Consider the following 16283-nt stretch of genomic DNA (forward strand, 5'->3'; position numbering starts at 1 on the left):
CCTTCTGCTTTTTTCCAGAAAGCAGACCAAGCTTTATTCAATAAGGTTCAGGCAAGTAGAATTACAAAAAAAAAACAACACTGGCAGGGAAGGTCAAAGAAGAAAGGAGAATCCTCCCAGTACCAGGGACAATTCAAATCGGACTGACTACATGATCCTTCTGGATTTTCCACTTCTGGCCCTGCAACCCTGTGGATGTATTCCACAGTTTTAGTCTTGATTATCCTTTGTGGTACCAGATAACATCAGACAGTTGGGTTTTGAGAGTAATCGTAAATGGTTATAGCCATCAGTGGGACTCCCTTCCTCAGTTTGAAGGAATTCTGTATCCTCCCAGTCCAGCTGTCCTTCACAAGTGTTGTAAATAAGATGCTGTCTCAGGGACCCTTTCTCCTCAGACCTAGCAGGAAATGTATTTTATTCAAGAATCTTTCTGGTGCCAAAAAATAAAATTCCTGGAGATATATCCATTCTCTTTCCTTTGTAAACTTTCACATCATAGTTCTAAGGTTCAAAAATACTTCCTCTACAGTCCCTGTTACCCCTCCTTCCAGTTTTGTGGTAACTTTGATCTTAAAAGAAGGTTACTGCCACATTTTGATCAGCAACAATTATAGCACATTTTGCATTTTTCTGTGTATGATTTGCATTTTCAGTTTGCTCCTTTGCTCTTTGTGTTATCTACAGCCCTGAGTATTTACAAAGTGTCTGGCTCCTGTAATGGCCCACTGCAGGTTGCAGGCCATTCACATTTTCTCTTATTTATATGACTCACTCCCTGATTTTAGCAGATTCTTTCACAGCTTGTCAAGAATTTCTGCCTTGGGTGGTACATTTGTTTTTCACAACCTGGATTTCAGGTGAACAAAGAGAAATCTTCCATTTCTTCTCACAAGATATAGATTGTCTTCTAGATAAAGCATTTCCTTGTAAACACAAAGTGTGGAATTCCAAGCAACAATTTTGGTAATTTTCAAACCAGACTTTCGCATCCGCCAGATAATATCTCAGAATTTTGGGTCTGATGGTCTCAACAGTTGTCATGATTCCCTTGACGATGCCTCATGTAAGAAAGATCAAATAGTTTTCGAGTCAGTTTGGAGTCAACACCAGCACACACTGTCATTTCAGAACTAAATGCTGGGGTTTGTAAAAAGTGAGATGAATTGCTAGGTAAGTCAGTGGTCTGTCAACCCAGGTCTTCTCTTTCCTGCCAGCACTCTGTCTGTAAATGACAGATGCCTCAGAATTTGCTTGTGGAGCTGTGACTAAGGGGGATGAAAGCGCACAGTCTATGGAACAAGCAAGACAACTTGATACACAAAACTATGAAGTATGATGGTCCTTATTAATTCCATCTGAAATCTAAACCGTCTTTGGATTCTAGGCCATCTGCTAGTAATTACAGACAACACTTCAGTGATGGGGAACACAAATAAAGGGGAGTCAAATATTACCCCCTTTGCAGATTAGCTGTGGTAGCCTGGATCTCACAACTCTGTTCATTTTGTCCCTCCAGGCTACATACTTTATGCCAGAAGAAAACTTTCTAACAGGCAAACTGAGCAGGACCAGAATGGATCCTCACCAATGGAAGTTTAACCTGGGGTCTTTCAAGAACTGGTCCATCTGTTGGGAATTCTTCAAGTAGACCTTTTTTGTCTCTAGTCAAAGCTAACAGTTAAAGAAATCCTACTCAGGACCCTGTGTAAGCAGGCTGGGAAGGCAGATGCGGTTTCATTCCCATGGACAGGAATGTTTCTGCATGCTTTTCCACTGTTATCTCTGATAACCAGAGCTCTTCACAAGATTTAAAAAGACTCCCCAAAGGTAATTGTGGTGATCTCCTTTGGTGTTTATCCTTTCTTTTGAAAATTGATCAAGGGCATTTACCACAAGCTTCCTCATAGAATGGACTTATTTACACAGGACAGGAGGGGACTGATATATCTCCAGTATTCAAGCTTTCTAACTGCCTGGGTGATAGAAATTTAATACCTTTTAAGCACCTTTTTTTCCTGAGGACATGCAGCAGGTATTAAAAGCAGCAAAAAAACTTGCAACCAGAAAATCATATATGGTTAAGTGTAAAAAATATTTCTAGGTTATGCCAGTGTTAACAGTCAAGAGCCTTTTAAGGCTCAGACTCCTGTGATTGATCAGTAATTGTGAGAGTTATCATTCTGTGAGGATTCTTCTCTCAGCCATTTCTGCATTTTTGCCCAAGGATCCCTCCCTTTCCACCTTACCTGTGGTCAAAGGTTTTTGAAAGGAGCTTTACATACCAATCCACCTAGTAGACAGGTGGCACCTTCATGGGATCTTATTTATTTGTTTGAAAAACTTGTACCGTCTCCTTTTGCACCACCTCTCAAGATTGATTTGAGGTTCTTACCTTGGAAAACAGTGTTACTTATTGCTCTTCATAGGATCATAGATCATAGGAGTTTACTAGGCTATCGACCCAGAGGTCATTTCAAGCCTAGCCAATTCATCCAAATGTAATACCACAGCTATGCTAGTAAAGAACCAGGACTGCATTTAGTAATGACTGCCCATGTCCAGGAGGGATGTGGGTGCTATCCCCTGGTAAGAATTTACTGTACCCTGTCCACTTGTCCAGGTCCCTTCTGAACAGTGTCATAGAGGAGATCTGCTTCACATGAATTAGCAGCCTATTCCAAAGGTGCGTCAGTCGTTGGGAGACTAATCTGTCCCTCCTACCATGTTCTATTCAAGTCGCAGGCCATATTTAGGGACGTGGAATGGATAGTTCTAGTCCCGTTAGATTTACGGGTATGCAGCATGTTCATTTGGTTTGGGTCTGAGATTGTTCTGTAAGCTAGACATAAGTCTTCCCTAAGAAGTCTATGCGATGCAGAGTATCTGCTCTTCTTGGTTAGAAACCTCTGAGGTCTTGCCAATTGCTGCAGGTGCTTTGCATGGTACATGCCGAACAGGGCATTATTTTCAATTATGGGCTTGATTAGTGCCAACTATATAGAGAGTACAACCGCCTTTGCTCTCAAGGCGATGCCTTTATTAATCAAGTATGCTACATAGAAAGCTTTCCTTACTACAGTAGACACATGGTGGTCAAAGTTAAGGTTGAAGTCTACTTGCAATCCCAATAACTTACCTCTTCGTGGGTACTTTGGGTATTGTTGTTGGTTTGATAATTTGAAGGGACATTGTTTTTGCCAAAGGGAATGATGTATTTCTTTGCATTCAGATTTAGACTGTGACAACAATACCAGTTGTTGGTCTACACAAAACCCTCCTGGACTATACGGACATCATTTGGGGTTTCCTTAACTGCATCCAATTTGCAGTCTGCAAACCTGGTCAGCCAAAACCTCTTAGTTTTGGCTTGAGAAACATATACCAGACAGTAGGGGACCCAACATTGACCCCTGTGGCACCCCACTGGTGACAGGTCTGCTTGTTGATACGGAGTCACCCACTTTGATAGTATGCATCCAGTTTGTGAGCCAGCTGACAACCCATCTTATAACAAAGGGCTTTACATTCAATTTGATATGTTTAACCGTTAATGCCAGAGTGTGGGATTGTGTCGAAAGCCTTTTCCAAGAAGAGTTATACAGTGTGAACAGACTTGCCATTGTCAATGGCCCTGGTTACACTTTTGAAGAAAACTGTCAGATTTAACGGGCAGGATCTGGCCTTGATGTAGCTGGATTGGGTTGGATCCAGGGTCGCCTACAAGAAGAATATCCGCGTTACAAGCTCTTATGGTAATACATTCTTATTTTATTTTCTTTAAAGATCAGGTAGCTTTGAGATCAAATCCTTCCTTTATGTCTAAGTTCATCTCAGAGTTTACACTAAGCCACGCTGTTCCATTTCCTGTTTTCTTCCTAGAGCTATGAGAGAGAAATCATTCTTCCCAGAGTGGATGTCCAGTCAGCTCAGGTACTATATTGACAGAACAAAAAATCTTCAGGAGTTTTGATCAACTGCTTGTTTCTTAGGAAGGTAAGAAGAAGCGACGACTGGTGTCTAAACAAACTATTTCTGAATGGTTGCCCCATGCTATTACTTTTGTTTTTCTCACCATATCAAGTCACTTAAAGGCAAATCTGGGTCCTTTGTACTAGAGCCTTGGCTACTTCTGTGAGTTTTTGGGAAGGGCGGTAGAGGGGGGCTCTGAAAGCATTCTAGAGGCAGCAATTTGGTCATCTGTGCACACATTTACCAAGCACATACATTTCTTCTCTACACACAGAGCAGGCTTTGCTAGGACTATTCTACAAGGAATCGTGGATTGAGCCAGCTTCCTTGTCCCTTACTCTGTAAGCTCTTGTGTTCATCTCTTCAAGCATAAGACTGCTGCAGCAGTGATCTTATGCTGAACACAGTATGAATATGTACGCACGTTTACCATAACAATAGTGCTGCAATAGTTGCTCCCTCTTTCCACCCCCCTATTTTTTGCCAGTGTGTAGGATTTGTGATTTATATGTTCCTAACTTACAAGGCTTTGGCCTCCCTATCATCTGAGGCAAGAAGTCTGTGAGGTATGTCACCCTCAGCCACTGTTGTGTTTTTTTCCCACTCCTTCATGCTAACTAGTGAGTAGTAGGGGATGTGTAAGTAGCCCTAAAGCTTTGGAAACCTGGATGGCTGGGTCTAGTTCTTGGGAGAACATCCTGTATAGCTTAAGGCTACTGCAGCAGTGATTTGTTCAAACATCTACAGTTATGGTAGGTGTGCTCACACAACTATACTTAGTGTCTCATTTTGGGGGTAACCTCAGCAAATAATGGAAAGGAGTGTTATGGTAATCGTTCAGTTGTTTATATGTTGATATTTGCCAATATGGCATTATAATTAAAGTAATAGTAAGCAGTAAACAGACTTGCGTATAAACAACTGAGGCATTACTGTACCACACATTTAGATAGTCTGCAGTTAAAGAGCTTAAACAGTGGTCCAGAAAACTAAGACATTCAGAATTTATAAAAAGACTGTGACTGAATGTTCAGATCTGCAATTTCATCAGTTAGCCATCAAAACACTTCACTTCACAGTTTAATAGTTTATCACCTCTCCATATACTGAAATAAAGCATTTGCAAAAGAGTCTTATTTGGGATGCTTTGTCACCTTTCGATTTATAACAAGTTAAATGTTTGAGTACATGAAACAAGAATGAAACTCGGCATGGTTGTTTGCAATGTTACACCACTATAACCCCTTTTACTTTGCTGAATGCATTAGACTAGCTGAGAACAATAAGAAAAGCATTGTGCAGCGAGAACATGGAAGTTTTGGGGTGTTTTTTGTGTGAGTAAGCAAATGAGGACTTAAATCATTGCTTTGGTACTTTGTGAGGGGCTTAGTTTTATCACCAAGGGCGAGGTTTGTCAGCTTGTTTTTCTAAGATCTTTTCCTAGCATGACATAGGTGTGTTTGAATTACAAATGAATATGTAATAAAAGTAGTTAAACTTTTTATACTTAAATGCTGAAGAGAATTAAATCCCATTTTTTTTCAAATTATGTGGCAATGTTTCAGAAATATGGTGATATTCGCTCAGAAGAAGTAGAAAGTATGCGGTGTAGGAACAGATTATATGTTATTCAGACTCTAGAAGGAACTACAAAGCAAAATGTGGTAAGTGTGTAAGATGAAAATAGTAGCATTGTGTTTAAAGTCCAAGACTGTGCCTGTCAAGTAACCTGTTTTTCTTCTTGTGTTACCTTTTATTCTGCATATTTTTGTTAATAACCTTCTTTAGTTTTTCTTAAAACTGTACATGGGGACTCAGAGTATAAAACCACGTAACTAAGTTAGTAAACAAAAAAAAGTTCCTTATTACTTAGTTTTAAAAAATCTCTCTGTTGGTAACACGCTGTTTAAACTAAAATATATTTCATCTTGTAATGCAGTCTGATTTCCTAATATCATTATTATGATTCCTAATGCCGAGTGTGGTCTGGAATACAACGTTGTAGTTGCACAGAGATCAGTAAATAATATATTGTAATTTTTTTTTTGTTAATTTTTATTGATAAAAGGCTGATGTATAGCTACTAAAACCCTAGTGCAACATTTCATTTCACACAGTGAGTGATATCTGGAATTGAAACTGAATTATCTTTTAGTAATCAGAAAAAACTGAAATTATGCTCCAAGTTTTTAAAATGTTTGCCTCTGAAAAGGTATGTGTCATAGACAATGTTTCATAAAAATCCAACTGGTTTGTTACTTTTAATTTATAACATAGTCATTGTTCTTATTTGTTGATAGGAAGGGAAAGTCATCTTTGATGTTGTGAATCAACAACTTGAGAACACCACGAAAAATAACATGGTATATTTGCAAGCTTCAGCCTGTAAAACTAGTGCCATAAATTATTTTAGTTATCCCATAACAAGAACTATGGGTTAAGTGTTATAATTAACTCGTCTTAGTTGCCTTTTCCACTGGAAGTAGTGTGGCTGATTTTATTCAAAAATCTGTCCTGCTTTGAAGACATACCAGTGCAGAGACTCACTCGGGCCACATTACAGCCTCGCTATCACTGTAGATATAGTCAAGCACAAGGTTTTTACCTCACAGTGCATTTTTTCTGAGCATCTTTCAAAAACTTTGCGACTTGTGCATGCATTAATCAGTATGTAACTGTCTGAAGTAATGCTTGCTGCTGTGATATTGACATTACTTGCTTAGAAGTCTGATTAAGCATCTGCTTTATTGCTATGGGATGTATCACCTGAAAGCAATGCAAACATTTTCTAAGTGTGAAGGGAGGCAGCATTTGTGAATGCGCTGGTTTTTAAATGTGTGGCAGGTTAGTGAGGGCAGTAGGAGGCTTTGAGTACAAAAGAAAATCAGTTACACTTCTAAAACAGGGAAGACACTTTGCACAAAATGCATTCTGCAGCAACTAGTGAAATTTACTTTATTTTGGAGGAGTTGATCAAGAAGAAACCCATTCCCAGCAGTATGCTATGTTGGGGGAGTGATTTACACTGCTGAATTTTTTTTAACTGAGCTCTTATTGAAAACTGTCATACAGATGTACAATACTCTTTCAAAAAAGAAGTGTTTCATTTAAATTTCCGAACTAAAAGTAGGGATATAAATATCAAGTAACTGTTTGCTTTTTATTAATTTAGTCAAATCCAACTGTTTATGACCTCAGGGACTTTAGCATGCCAGACCTGTCTTTCAAGATTTGCTTCTTTAAATTCTTGTAAATTCATATTTATTGCTTCAGTAGCGCTGCATATCCATCACAGCCTCTGCTGCCCCTTTCTTTTGCCTTCAGTCTTTCCCAGCAGGGGTGTGGTCTGCAATGAACCCTGTAATCACATTATATGGCCAAAGCATTTGCGTTTTAGTTTTATTTTTAGGCAGTCCAGTGAACAGTGTGGATTTAAGTATTGACTTATTAGATGATTTTACAGTCCAGGAAATTCTGAAACATTTTCCCAACTCCACTGTGCAAAAGCATCAAGTTCCCTATCCACACCTTACTTTAGAGTTCATGTCTCACAGCCATATGTTAATACAGGGGATTCCATAGCTTTGATTATGTAGCCTTTTGACATTGTAATGCCTTTGCTTTTACTCAGATTTGCCGTGGTGCCTTCTTTCCAAAAAGCAAGCCTCTTCTAATGTCATGGCTGCATTCATCCTCTGGAGAGAGCTTTGAGCCCAGGAAAATGAAATGTATTAGTGCCTCCAATTCATTATTTCCAAAGAATTCATAGGGTGAGATGACATAATTTTAGTTTTTTGATGTTTAACCAAAAGCTAGCTTTTGCACTTTTTACTTTCACCTTCATCAGCGGGCTCTTCAACTCTTCCTCACTTTCTGCCATCAGATGGCATAATCTGCATATCTGAGGTTGCTAATATTTCTGCAGAAGTTTTGATTTTAGCAACTGATTCATCTAGCTCAGCATTTTACGTAGTATACAGCACATAAAGTGAATACGTAGGGTGAGAGTATACAGCACATTTTCACCCCTTTCACAATCTTCACCCCTTTCACAATCTTGAACCAGTTATTGCATGTTCATGTCTAACTGTTCCATCCTGTTCTGTATACAGGCTCCTCCGGAGACAAATATGGTGACCTGACCCAATATCTTAATTTCACTAAGAACTTGCCAGTTTGTTATGGACCACACAGCCAAAGGCTTTAGAGTAGTCAGTAAAATAAAAGTAAATATTTTTTCCAGACCTCCCTTACTTTCTCCATTATCCAAAAGATGTTTGCAGTTTAATCTCTGGTGCCTCCACCCTTTTAAGACCTGTTTGTACATCCAGCAGTTGTCGACCCATTGCTTACTGAAGTCTAGCTTGCAGCATCTTGCTGGAATGTTGAACAAATGAAGCTGTTTTATAATCTGAGTATTTTTTTAGCACTGGTCTTTTTAGGGATTAGAATATAAATTGTGACCTGTTGTGATCTAAAAGCCATTGTTGTTTTTTTTTTCAGATTTACTGGCACATTCCAAGCAGCACTATAACAGCACATTTTTTCTGTGATTTTAAGCAATTCAGTTGGAGTTACTTATGGCCTGTTTATTAAAAGGGCTTTCCAAGTCCCATTTAACTTTACTCTCCTGGTTATATGGCATTAGATCAGAAAACATAACATTTTTGTAACCGTGTTTATGTATAGTTTCTCTGTATGCTCATAGCACCTCTTTTTGATGTCATCTGATTTTGTTAGGGCCTTCCAGTCCCTCTCATTCTCATTTTTACCTTAAGTCTTCCCTTAACATCATCATTCTTTTGAATATCTCTCATCTTTCCAGTTCTGTGCACTGCTTATTTAAATATACCTTCTTATCTTTCCCTGCTGGACTTTAAACTGAATTATTTCTGATACATTTCCCTTTCTCCATTGTCTTTTGCTTTCCTCTTTTCCTTGGCAACTTATAAAGCCTCCGTTGACCGCCATTTTGCCTTCTTAATATTCTTTCTGTTTGGAATATTTTTGATGCCACCTCTTGGACAGTATCACAGACATCTGCTCATAAGTTTTTTTAGCTGCCCTTCTCACCAGTTTTAATCCCTTAAATCTATTTTTCACCCTACATATTAATTTGGAATGTTGTTGAGCTCATATCGCGCTAGCATAGATGCTTCTCTTGTTTTTTTAATGCAATTCTAATCTTTGTAATAAGAAACCAATGGTCTGAGCCACAGTTAATTCCTGTTTTTTGTTGACTGCAAAGTATATAGTCAGTTTTATTTTCTTGGCCCCCTGCAAAAAAAAAACAAGTTTTCTTTGTATTTTTTTTCTTGAAATTTTTCCATGTGCCAAGATTAATGCACAGCACATGTCATACTGTGAATATACATAATGTTGATCAGTTTATTTGGAGATTATGCATGTCCACATAAATGCTATTTGATCAAGTTAATTAAATCCATATATATTGTTTTACTTATTGTATATATATATATATATATATATATATATATATATATACACACACACACACACACACACACACACACACACACACACACACACACACACACACGCACGCGCTCTGAGTAATTCTAGAATAGTTTGTTTGATTACTTAGTGTGTATTGTTATCATTCCTAATAGTCAGAATAATGATACATCATATAGGGTATAATGAGAAATTTTGAGAATTCACCTGAATATTTCCAAAGATTTTGAACTTTGAATTTACTTAAATTGTGACAAAGATAATTAATTCCCGGGAGTCTACAGAGTCCATGTAGCTGATAAAGTTGATCTTTCTTTATGTAATCTGTATAGAATTTTATTATATTTTGTAAAATATTTACATGTAAATTAAGCTATGATGGTATACTTTAATATAACTTATTTTAATTTTATTATTTTGGTATATGTGAAGTGCTTTATTTATTTTTGACCTCCACATTTACTAATGCTCTTTAAACACTGAATGATAACTAGATTTTGAAGTTTGTTGTATGTTTGTAAGACTAATGTCGTTTGGCTTTTCCCGGTTAGGGGTCGCCACAGTGGAACTCTGGTCTGCTAATGATTTTTAAATAGTCTAAAAACAAGTTTTAAATGTAGTTTTATTAACATTTATCTTGTATAATAAAATATTCATGGTATGGGTTTAGTATTAAAGTTTTCCATTTGTGCATTGCACTTCACAATACTGTCAAAAGGCTTTTTCATTACTTTTATTGAATTATTACTTGAGACATAAGCAAACATACATTTGTATAAAAGAAAACAAACCATGTTAGCATGTTTTCAGTTATACATTTGTTATCAATCCAACATTACATAAATTTATCAATTCTTGCCTTCCTACCTATGCAACCACTTCCCAGCAAAAATCCTAAATCCTCTAGACTTTGTTGCATATATGGGATATTCTCCCATAGTTTCCTTAATTGCTTATCCACTCTCTCTTGCCAGTTTTTTCTGAACTGCTCTGATTTATAGTTCTGTAGTTGTGTAGTATTTTATAGACTCTCTTTTAGACAACAACTTCTGTTCTAGATTCAAGTAAAAAAAAACACTGTATAAGACCATATGTTTCACTTTGTACTCTTCTATCCCTTTCTGTTTGCTTATACTCTTCTGCAATTCCCTGATAGCTTGCTGTCCAAATGTCTTTTTGTCCTCCTTCCACTCTATTACCTTCCTCACTCTAGTTGTTTGCTGTCGGTACCTTTGTTCCTTTGCTGGTTTTCTCCAGTAAATTCCAACCCCATCTTGCCTATTTTCTGTACAATTAATTACAGTTATCCTTATAAGCACAGTCTTCTTTCTCAATTCCCATGTTGGCTTACTTCTTAGAATACTTTCTACTACTTTATAAATATAATATTCTGCATGGCTGCTGTTATTCTCCAGGATCTGTATCCAAAATCTAGTTATCTCCTTATTTCTCTTGAATACCACCCCCGCACTCCCCTATTTCATTATCATCCCTTTCAACTTTGAATTATAGCTTTCTACTTGTGCTATGTATATGAGCCATAAATGTTTAGCTCTAAAATATCCCTTCAAATCCGGTCATCCTAAACCACGTTGTTCTTTTGGAATGATCAACTTATCCCACTTGACTCTTCCCCTCCCAGAAAAAAATCCCTCAACTCTTTATTGCTGTCCAGAACTTCTCTGGTTGATAAAAAAATGCACCTGACCTGTATATAAAACTAAAAGGACTAAAATATTTCACTGTTTGTAACTCACTATCCATATCCATGAACAACATCTTCCAGTTTCTCCTATATATATATATATATATATATATATATATATATGTATATATATATATATATATATATATATATATATATATATATATATATAAACAGGAGACATCTTTATTAAATGATCACATATGACATAAGCAGTCATACATTTATATAAACGAAAAAAACATATTGACATAATTTTAGTTACAAGCATTATATATCATCTATCTATCCATCCATTGTCAGTCAAACATTGCATAACTTATTCACATCCTGCCTTATTTTAAACCTTGTTGCTGCTTTGTATGTTTTGTTCCTACAGTTCCCATTTATTTCTATGTAATTTGATCCTACCCTTTTCTAAATATCCTATTTCCCGGTATTTTATCTCTATTACTATATTCACCATTTCTAGTAAAGTTGGTTTAGTCTTTGATTTACATTTTCTAGTAATTGCTTTTTTGGCAGCCGTCATAGTTAGACTCAGCAAGGCCTTACTATGTTTAGGTAATTGTGATTCTGTATCATAGATAAAAAAAAAATAATTTCCTTAGTTACACCAATTTATTTACCCAGTATCTCTGACAGAGCAGTCTGTAGGGAATCTTTAAAGCCTGCCAACTCATTACACTCCGATAAAATATGTTCTTAATTACCTGTTACTTCTCCATCGGCTCTCCAACATTTGCTATCTACTTGAGAAAAAAATCCTTTGGAATCTACTTTGTGTATAAAAATACCTATGTAAACATTTCCAAGTGAGGATCCTAAATCTCCTAGACTTTATTGCATATTTGGGAGACATGCATATATCCTCCATTGTTTTTGTGAATTGCTTATCAGACGTCTCTTCCCAATCTATTCTAATCTTCTGTGATTCTTATAGTTATCATACAATATTTTATATGCTCTATTAATTATTCCTTTTTTAACAGCAGCTTTTGTTCTAGAGGCTACTAAAAACTGTACCTGTGCTGGTCTTTCACTTAGGATCCCCCTATTTCTTTCTCTTTGCCTGTACTCTGGTATCAGTCCTTGATAAGGAAGGCAATCTCTAGCATGCAGTCCAAGTAAATTATTTGCCTCCTCCCATTCTGTTAACTTTTTCCTCTTATTTGCTCCTGATAACTTGGTTCTTTTGCCAGTTTTCTACAGTAAATCCCAGCCCCCTCTTGCCTGTTGTTTGTATCCCTAATTGCAGTCATCCCTATCAGCAGAATCTCCTTTCTCCATTCCTGTGCTGACTTAGTTCTTAGAATAATTTCTGCTACTTTATGAATATAATGTTGCATAGGTTGTTGTTATTCTCTTTAAGGATTTGCATCCATAATCCCAGTCTCTCCTTGTTTCTTGAGCTTCCCCCATTTTATAATCATCCCTTTCCACTTTGAATTATAGGTTTCTGATTGTGTTATTTATAGGACCCTTAACTGTGTAGCTCTAAAATACCTTTTCAAATTGGTTAATCCCAAACCGCCTTGTTCATTTGGAAGAATCAACTTATCATATTTGACTCTTGCCATCTTCCCCTCCCAGATAAAATTGTTCAGCTTTTTATTAATTGCTATCCACAACTTCTCCTCTATTTGATAAAAATATACCTGGCCTGTGTATAAAACTAAGGGGATTAAAAACATTTTAACTGCTTATGTCTTGCTATCCAAACCTGTCTAACTGAGCTTTCAATTTGTCAGTTTTTGTATTATCTTTTGTTTAGTCTCTTCCCACATATCCTTAGCTGCAACATCAGAATCCTTTTTAATCCATATTCCTAAGTACTTCATTTTATCATGCCCCCTTAAATGTGGATATTGCTCAACCAATTTGTGTGTGAGTACATAATTTTACAGCTATTGCCTTTGTTTTAGCTTCATTAATTTTGTATCCTGAAAATATTTGAAACTGCCTCAGAATGTTCGACAGAACTAAAATATCTTTCTGATTTTATCAGATATAAAATATCATCTGCAAATAGAGCCATTTTTACTACCATACCAAGTCTATCCTTGAATTTCTGAGTCTCTTATTTTCTTTGACAATGGTTCAAAATGTAGTGCAAATAGCAAAAGGCAAAGAGGACACCTCTGCCTGGTTCCTCTGCTCGGAAATTGTTTTTGCCTCTGATCCCTCATTATATCCTTCTAAATCAGCCTTAGAATTTTATCAGGGACTGCAAATGCTTACATTGCCCTGCTCGTAAATTCCCGGCTTACCTTGTCAAATGCTTTCTCTGCATCAAGACCCACCAACAGAAGTGATATTTTCTTACATTTCAGCTTCCCTCTGGATCATCCCTGTTCTTCTAATGATGTCAAATGTTTGCATGTCCTCCACAAAACCACATTGATCCATATTGGTCAAATTTGGCATACCTTTGCCATTCTTTTAGCCATTATAGACATAAACATTTTATAATTATGGTTTAGGATTGAAATGGGCCTATATGAAGCTGAATCTGATGGGTCTTCACCCTCTTTAGGTATTACAGCCACCACCGGTTTCTTCCAGGATGTTGGTGCTTCTCCTACTCAGATATAAACAAAATCTTCCAGATCATTTTTTTCCATCCTAGTTTCCAAACATCCACAGGAATACCATCTATTCCTGGGGACTTTCCTGTAGATTGGTTATACTTCACCATTTTTATCTCATCTCTTCCTATCCTGTTAGTAATTGAGCCTTATCTACCTCTAACCTTGACATATTTTATTTTCTTCCATAAATATTTCCATTTGTACCTTTTCATGATCTCCACATTTCTCTGCTTTATACAGACTTTTATAAAATTTCTGAAATATTTCTAGTACCTGTCTAGGATCTCTTATCTTCCTTGTTATAGTTTCCCTAAGCTTGGTAACAACCCGTTTGACTTTCTTTTGCCTGAGTCATTGCACTAAAAGATTTTGTGCTCCTGTGTTATCGGAAAAAAAACAGCAATTTTTCTAAACTCATGCATATTATACAGGTAATCCTTTATTTTCTGATTAGCATCTGCAGTTGCTTCTCTTATTCTTTGAGATATCCCCCAATTCTGCAGTTCTTTAAAGTTTGTCAGTCCCTCTAAATAATTCTTATTACTACTTAATCATATCTCTTCCCTTTTATTTCCACCCTGCTTTTAAACTCTAGTTTAATTTTATCACACACCCTAGCTATATTTTCAGAAAAAAATTCAGTCTTCTCTAATACCGCCCAAATAATTTCCATTGCCCATTCCTTAAATTCTTCTCTTTTCAACAGATAAATGGGAAAGCACCAGTATCTTATTTTTATTTCATCACTCTGCATTTTTATTTTAGTTATTGGCGTGTAGTCTGAAATAGCCATTGGATCTGTATCAAAACTTTCAGTTAAATGCGCATGTTCCTATGAAATGTAAGTTTTCTCTACTCTAGACTAGTTTTTGTGTTTTGGGGAGTAATATGTAAATTCAGTCCCATCTCCTACTATTGAATTCACATCTTCCATGCCAAATATTTTTATAAATTTCTTCAAAAGTCTACTTACCCGCCTTTGTTATATTTTCCTTTCTAGGTCCCCTAGACATGTCTTCACTACTGCAAATCAAATTCCCGTCGCCACCTATAAGTAATGTTCCCTGCTGAAAACTGATTATTTCTCCCAGAATTTTCTTAAGCTCAATTATAGCAGTTTTAGGTGGAACATTAGTACATGTCAGTGTAATCCTCCTCCCTTGCCAGTAGCCCTTAAGTACTACAGATCTACTATTATATTTTTGTTCTCTTACATCACTGTTGGAGCTCCACTTCCAGTAAATATAAGTAATCCTCTTTTCCTTTTGTCTCAGGTATTCTGGTGAATAACCATCATTAAAACCTTTCTTAATCAAATTCACATGTTCAGTTCTTTCCAAATGTGTCTCCTGTAGCATAGCTATTTGCACTGTACATTTTTTAATGTAGTTTACTACTCTTTTTTGTATACATCTGTGAGACCATTATCATTTAAAGATAAAATTGAAAATGTCATTATTTCAAAAAGTTATTAGTCCCACCTTTGATTTGTAACAGCTTTTTTAAGTGTTGATTTCTAGCTTTTGTTTTACATACACACACTGTTTTACAGGTTGATCTTTTATACACTTTTCTTGTCATATCCATTTCAGCCTATGTCACATCTTTCAAAACATTGTGTTTTATTGAAAGCCCTTAAAAGGTATACACCCCTAAAACCTGTTAATTTTATGCTAACACACAAAGCTGTGTATATCTTCAAATATTGAAGTTTTACCCTCCTAATAGGAACAGTTATCCCATACTGACAGCCACACTTACAGACTTTGGTTAACCTAAAAGGAAGGGTATTCGTGATAAAACCCACAATACAGCCTGTGCTTCTCCTAAGTGCTGTCTGGTTTTGTTTTATCTTTATTGCTCTGCCAGAATGGGAGAACACTTGAATGCTTTCAGAAAACATGATGATCTAGCAATTGAAAGAATGCTATTGAAAGAAAGAAGTATTCTATTTTTATTGCTCTATCAGATTGCCTCCATGGAGACATGAAAACCAGATACAGAGTTGCTTCTAATAGCATTTATTTTTTGTGACAGGAAAGCTTTATTATATACAGTGTTCTTTTTTATGTATTTGCTTTCTCTTAACTTGTTACTAAATCACGTCAAGAGCATTAATACAATCATACGCTATACATGAATGAGAAAAAGCACATCAGTTTTTCTTGTATCCTGATCTTTTGGCCAGTCTTTCCTTCTTTTTTTATGTTGCAGTGCCTACATTTCTTAAAACTGAACAAGGAGAAAGAGAAAAGAAAGGGAAAAAAATGGGGCTCCTTTTTACTTTAGTATCCCCATTAGACTTGATTATAACAGAGAAAACTTTCATTTATAGCATGCAGATTATTTCATGTAACATAAAAATATTACTGTTAACTCTCTTCCCGCCACTTCCTCTCTCCTAAGTGTTCTTCCAAACATTAATTTCATGAAGTAAGGCATATGTTTAGAGTCCCCTACTGGTTTAACAAAGTCAAAAAAGTCCAATATTTCCAGGTTTTCTTATTCTGTCGTATTTTGCAGATATAATTAATGCTTTG

At 36.3% G+C, this 16283-nt stretch overlaps 1 protein-coding gene across 1 annotated transcript in view; it reads left to right on the forward strand.

Annotated features, from left to right (window-relative positions):
• The window catches only part of TBC1D8B (TBC1 domain family member 8B), a gene marked incomplete in the record, with an annotated part of 1684663 nt that overhangs the window by 1365910 nt on the left and 302470 nt on the right, over positions 1–16283 (forward strand). The window contains 1 exon segment of the mRNA XM_044057627.1: positions 5538–5636. Coding sequence (XP_043913562.1) covers positions 5538–5636 — 99 coding nt within the window.

Source organism: Protopterus annectens, chromosome 15.part0, assembly GCF_019279795.1.
Source record: "Protopterus annectens isolate FY-2018-M chromosome 15.part0, PAN1.0, whole genome shotgun sequence".
Classification (NCBI taxonomy): domain Eukaryota; kingdom Metazoa; phylum Chordata; order Ceratodontiformes; family Protopteridae; genus Protopterus; species Protopterus annectens.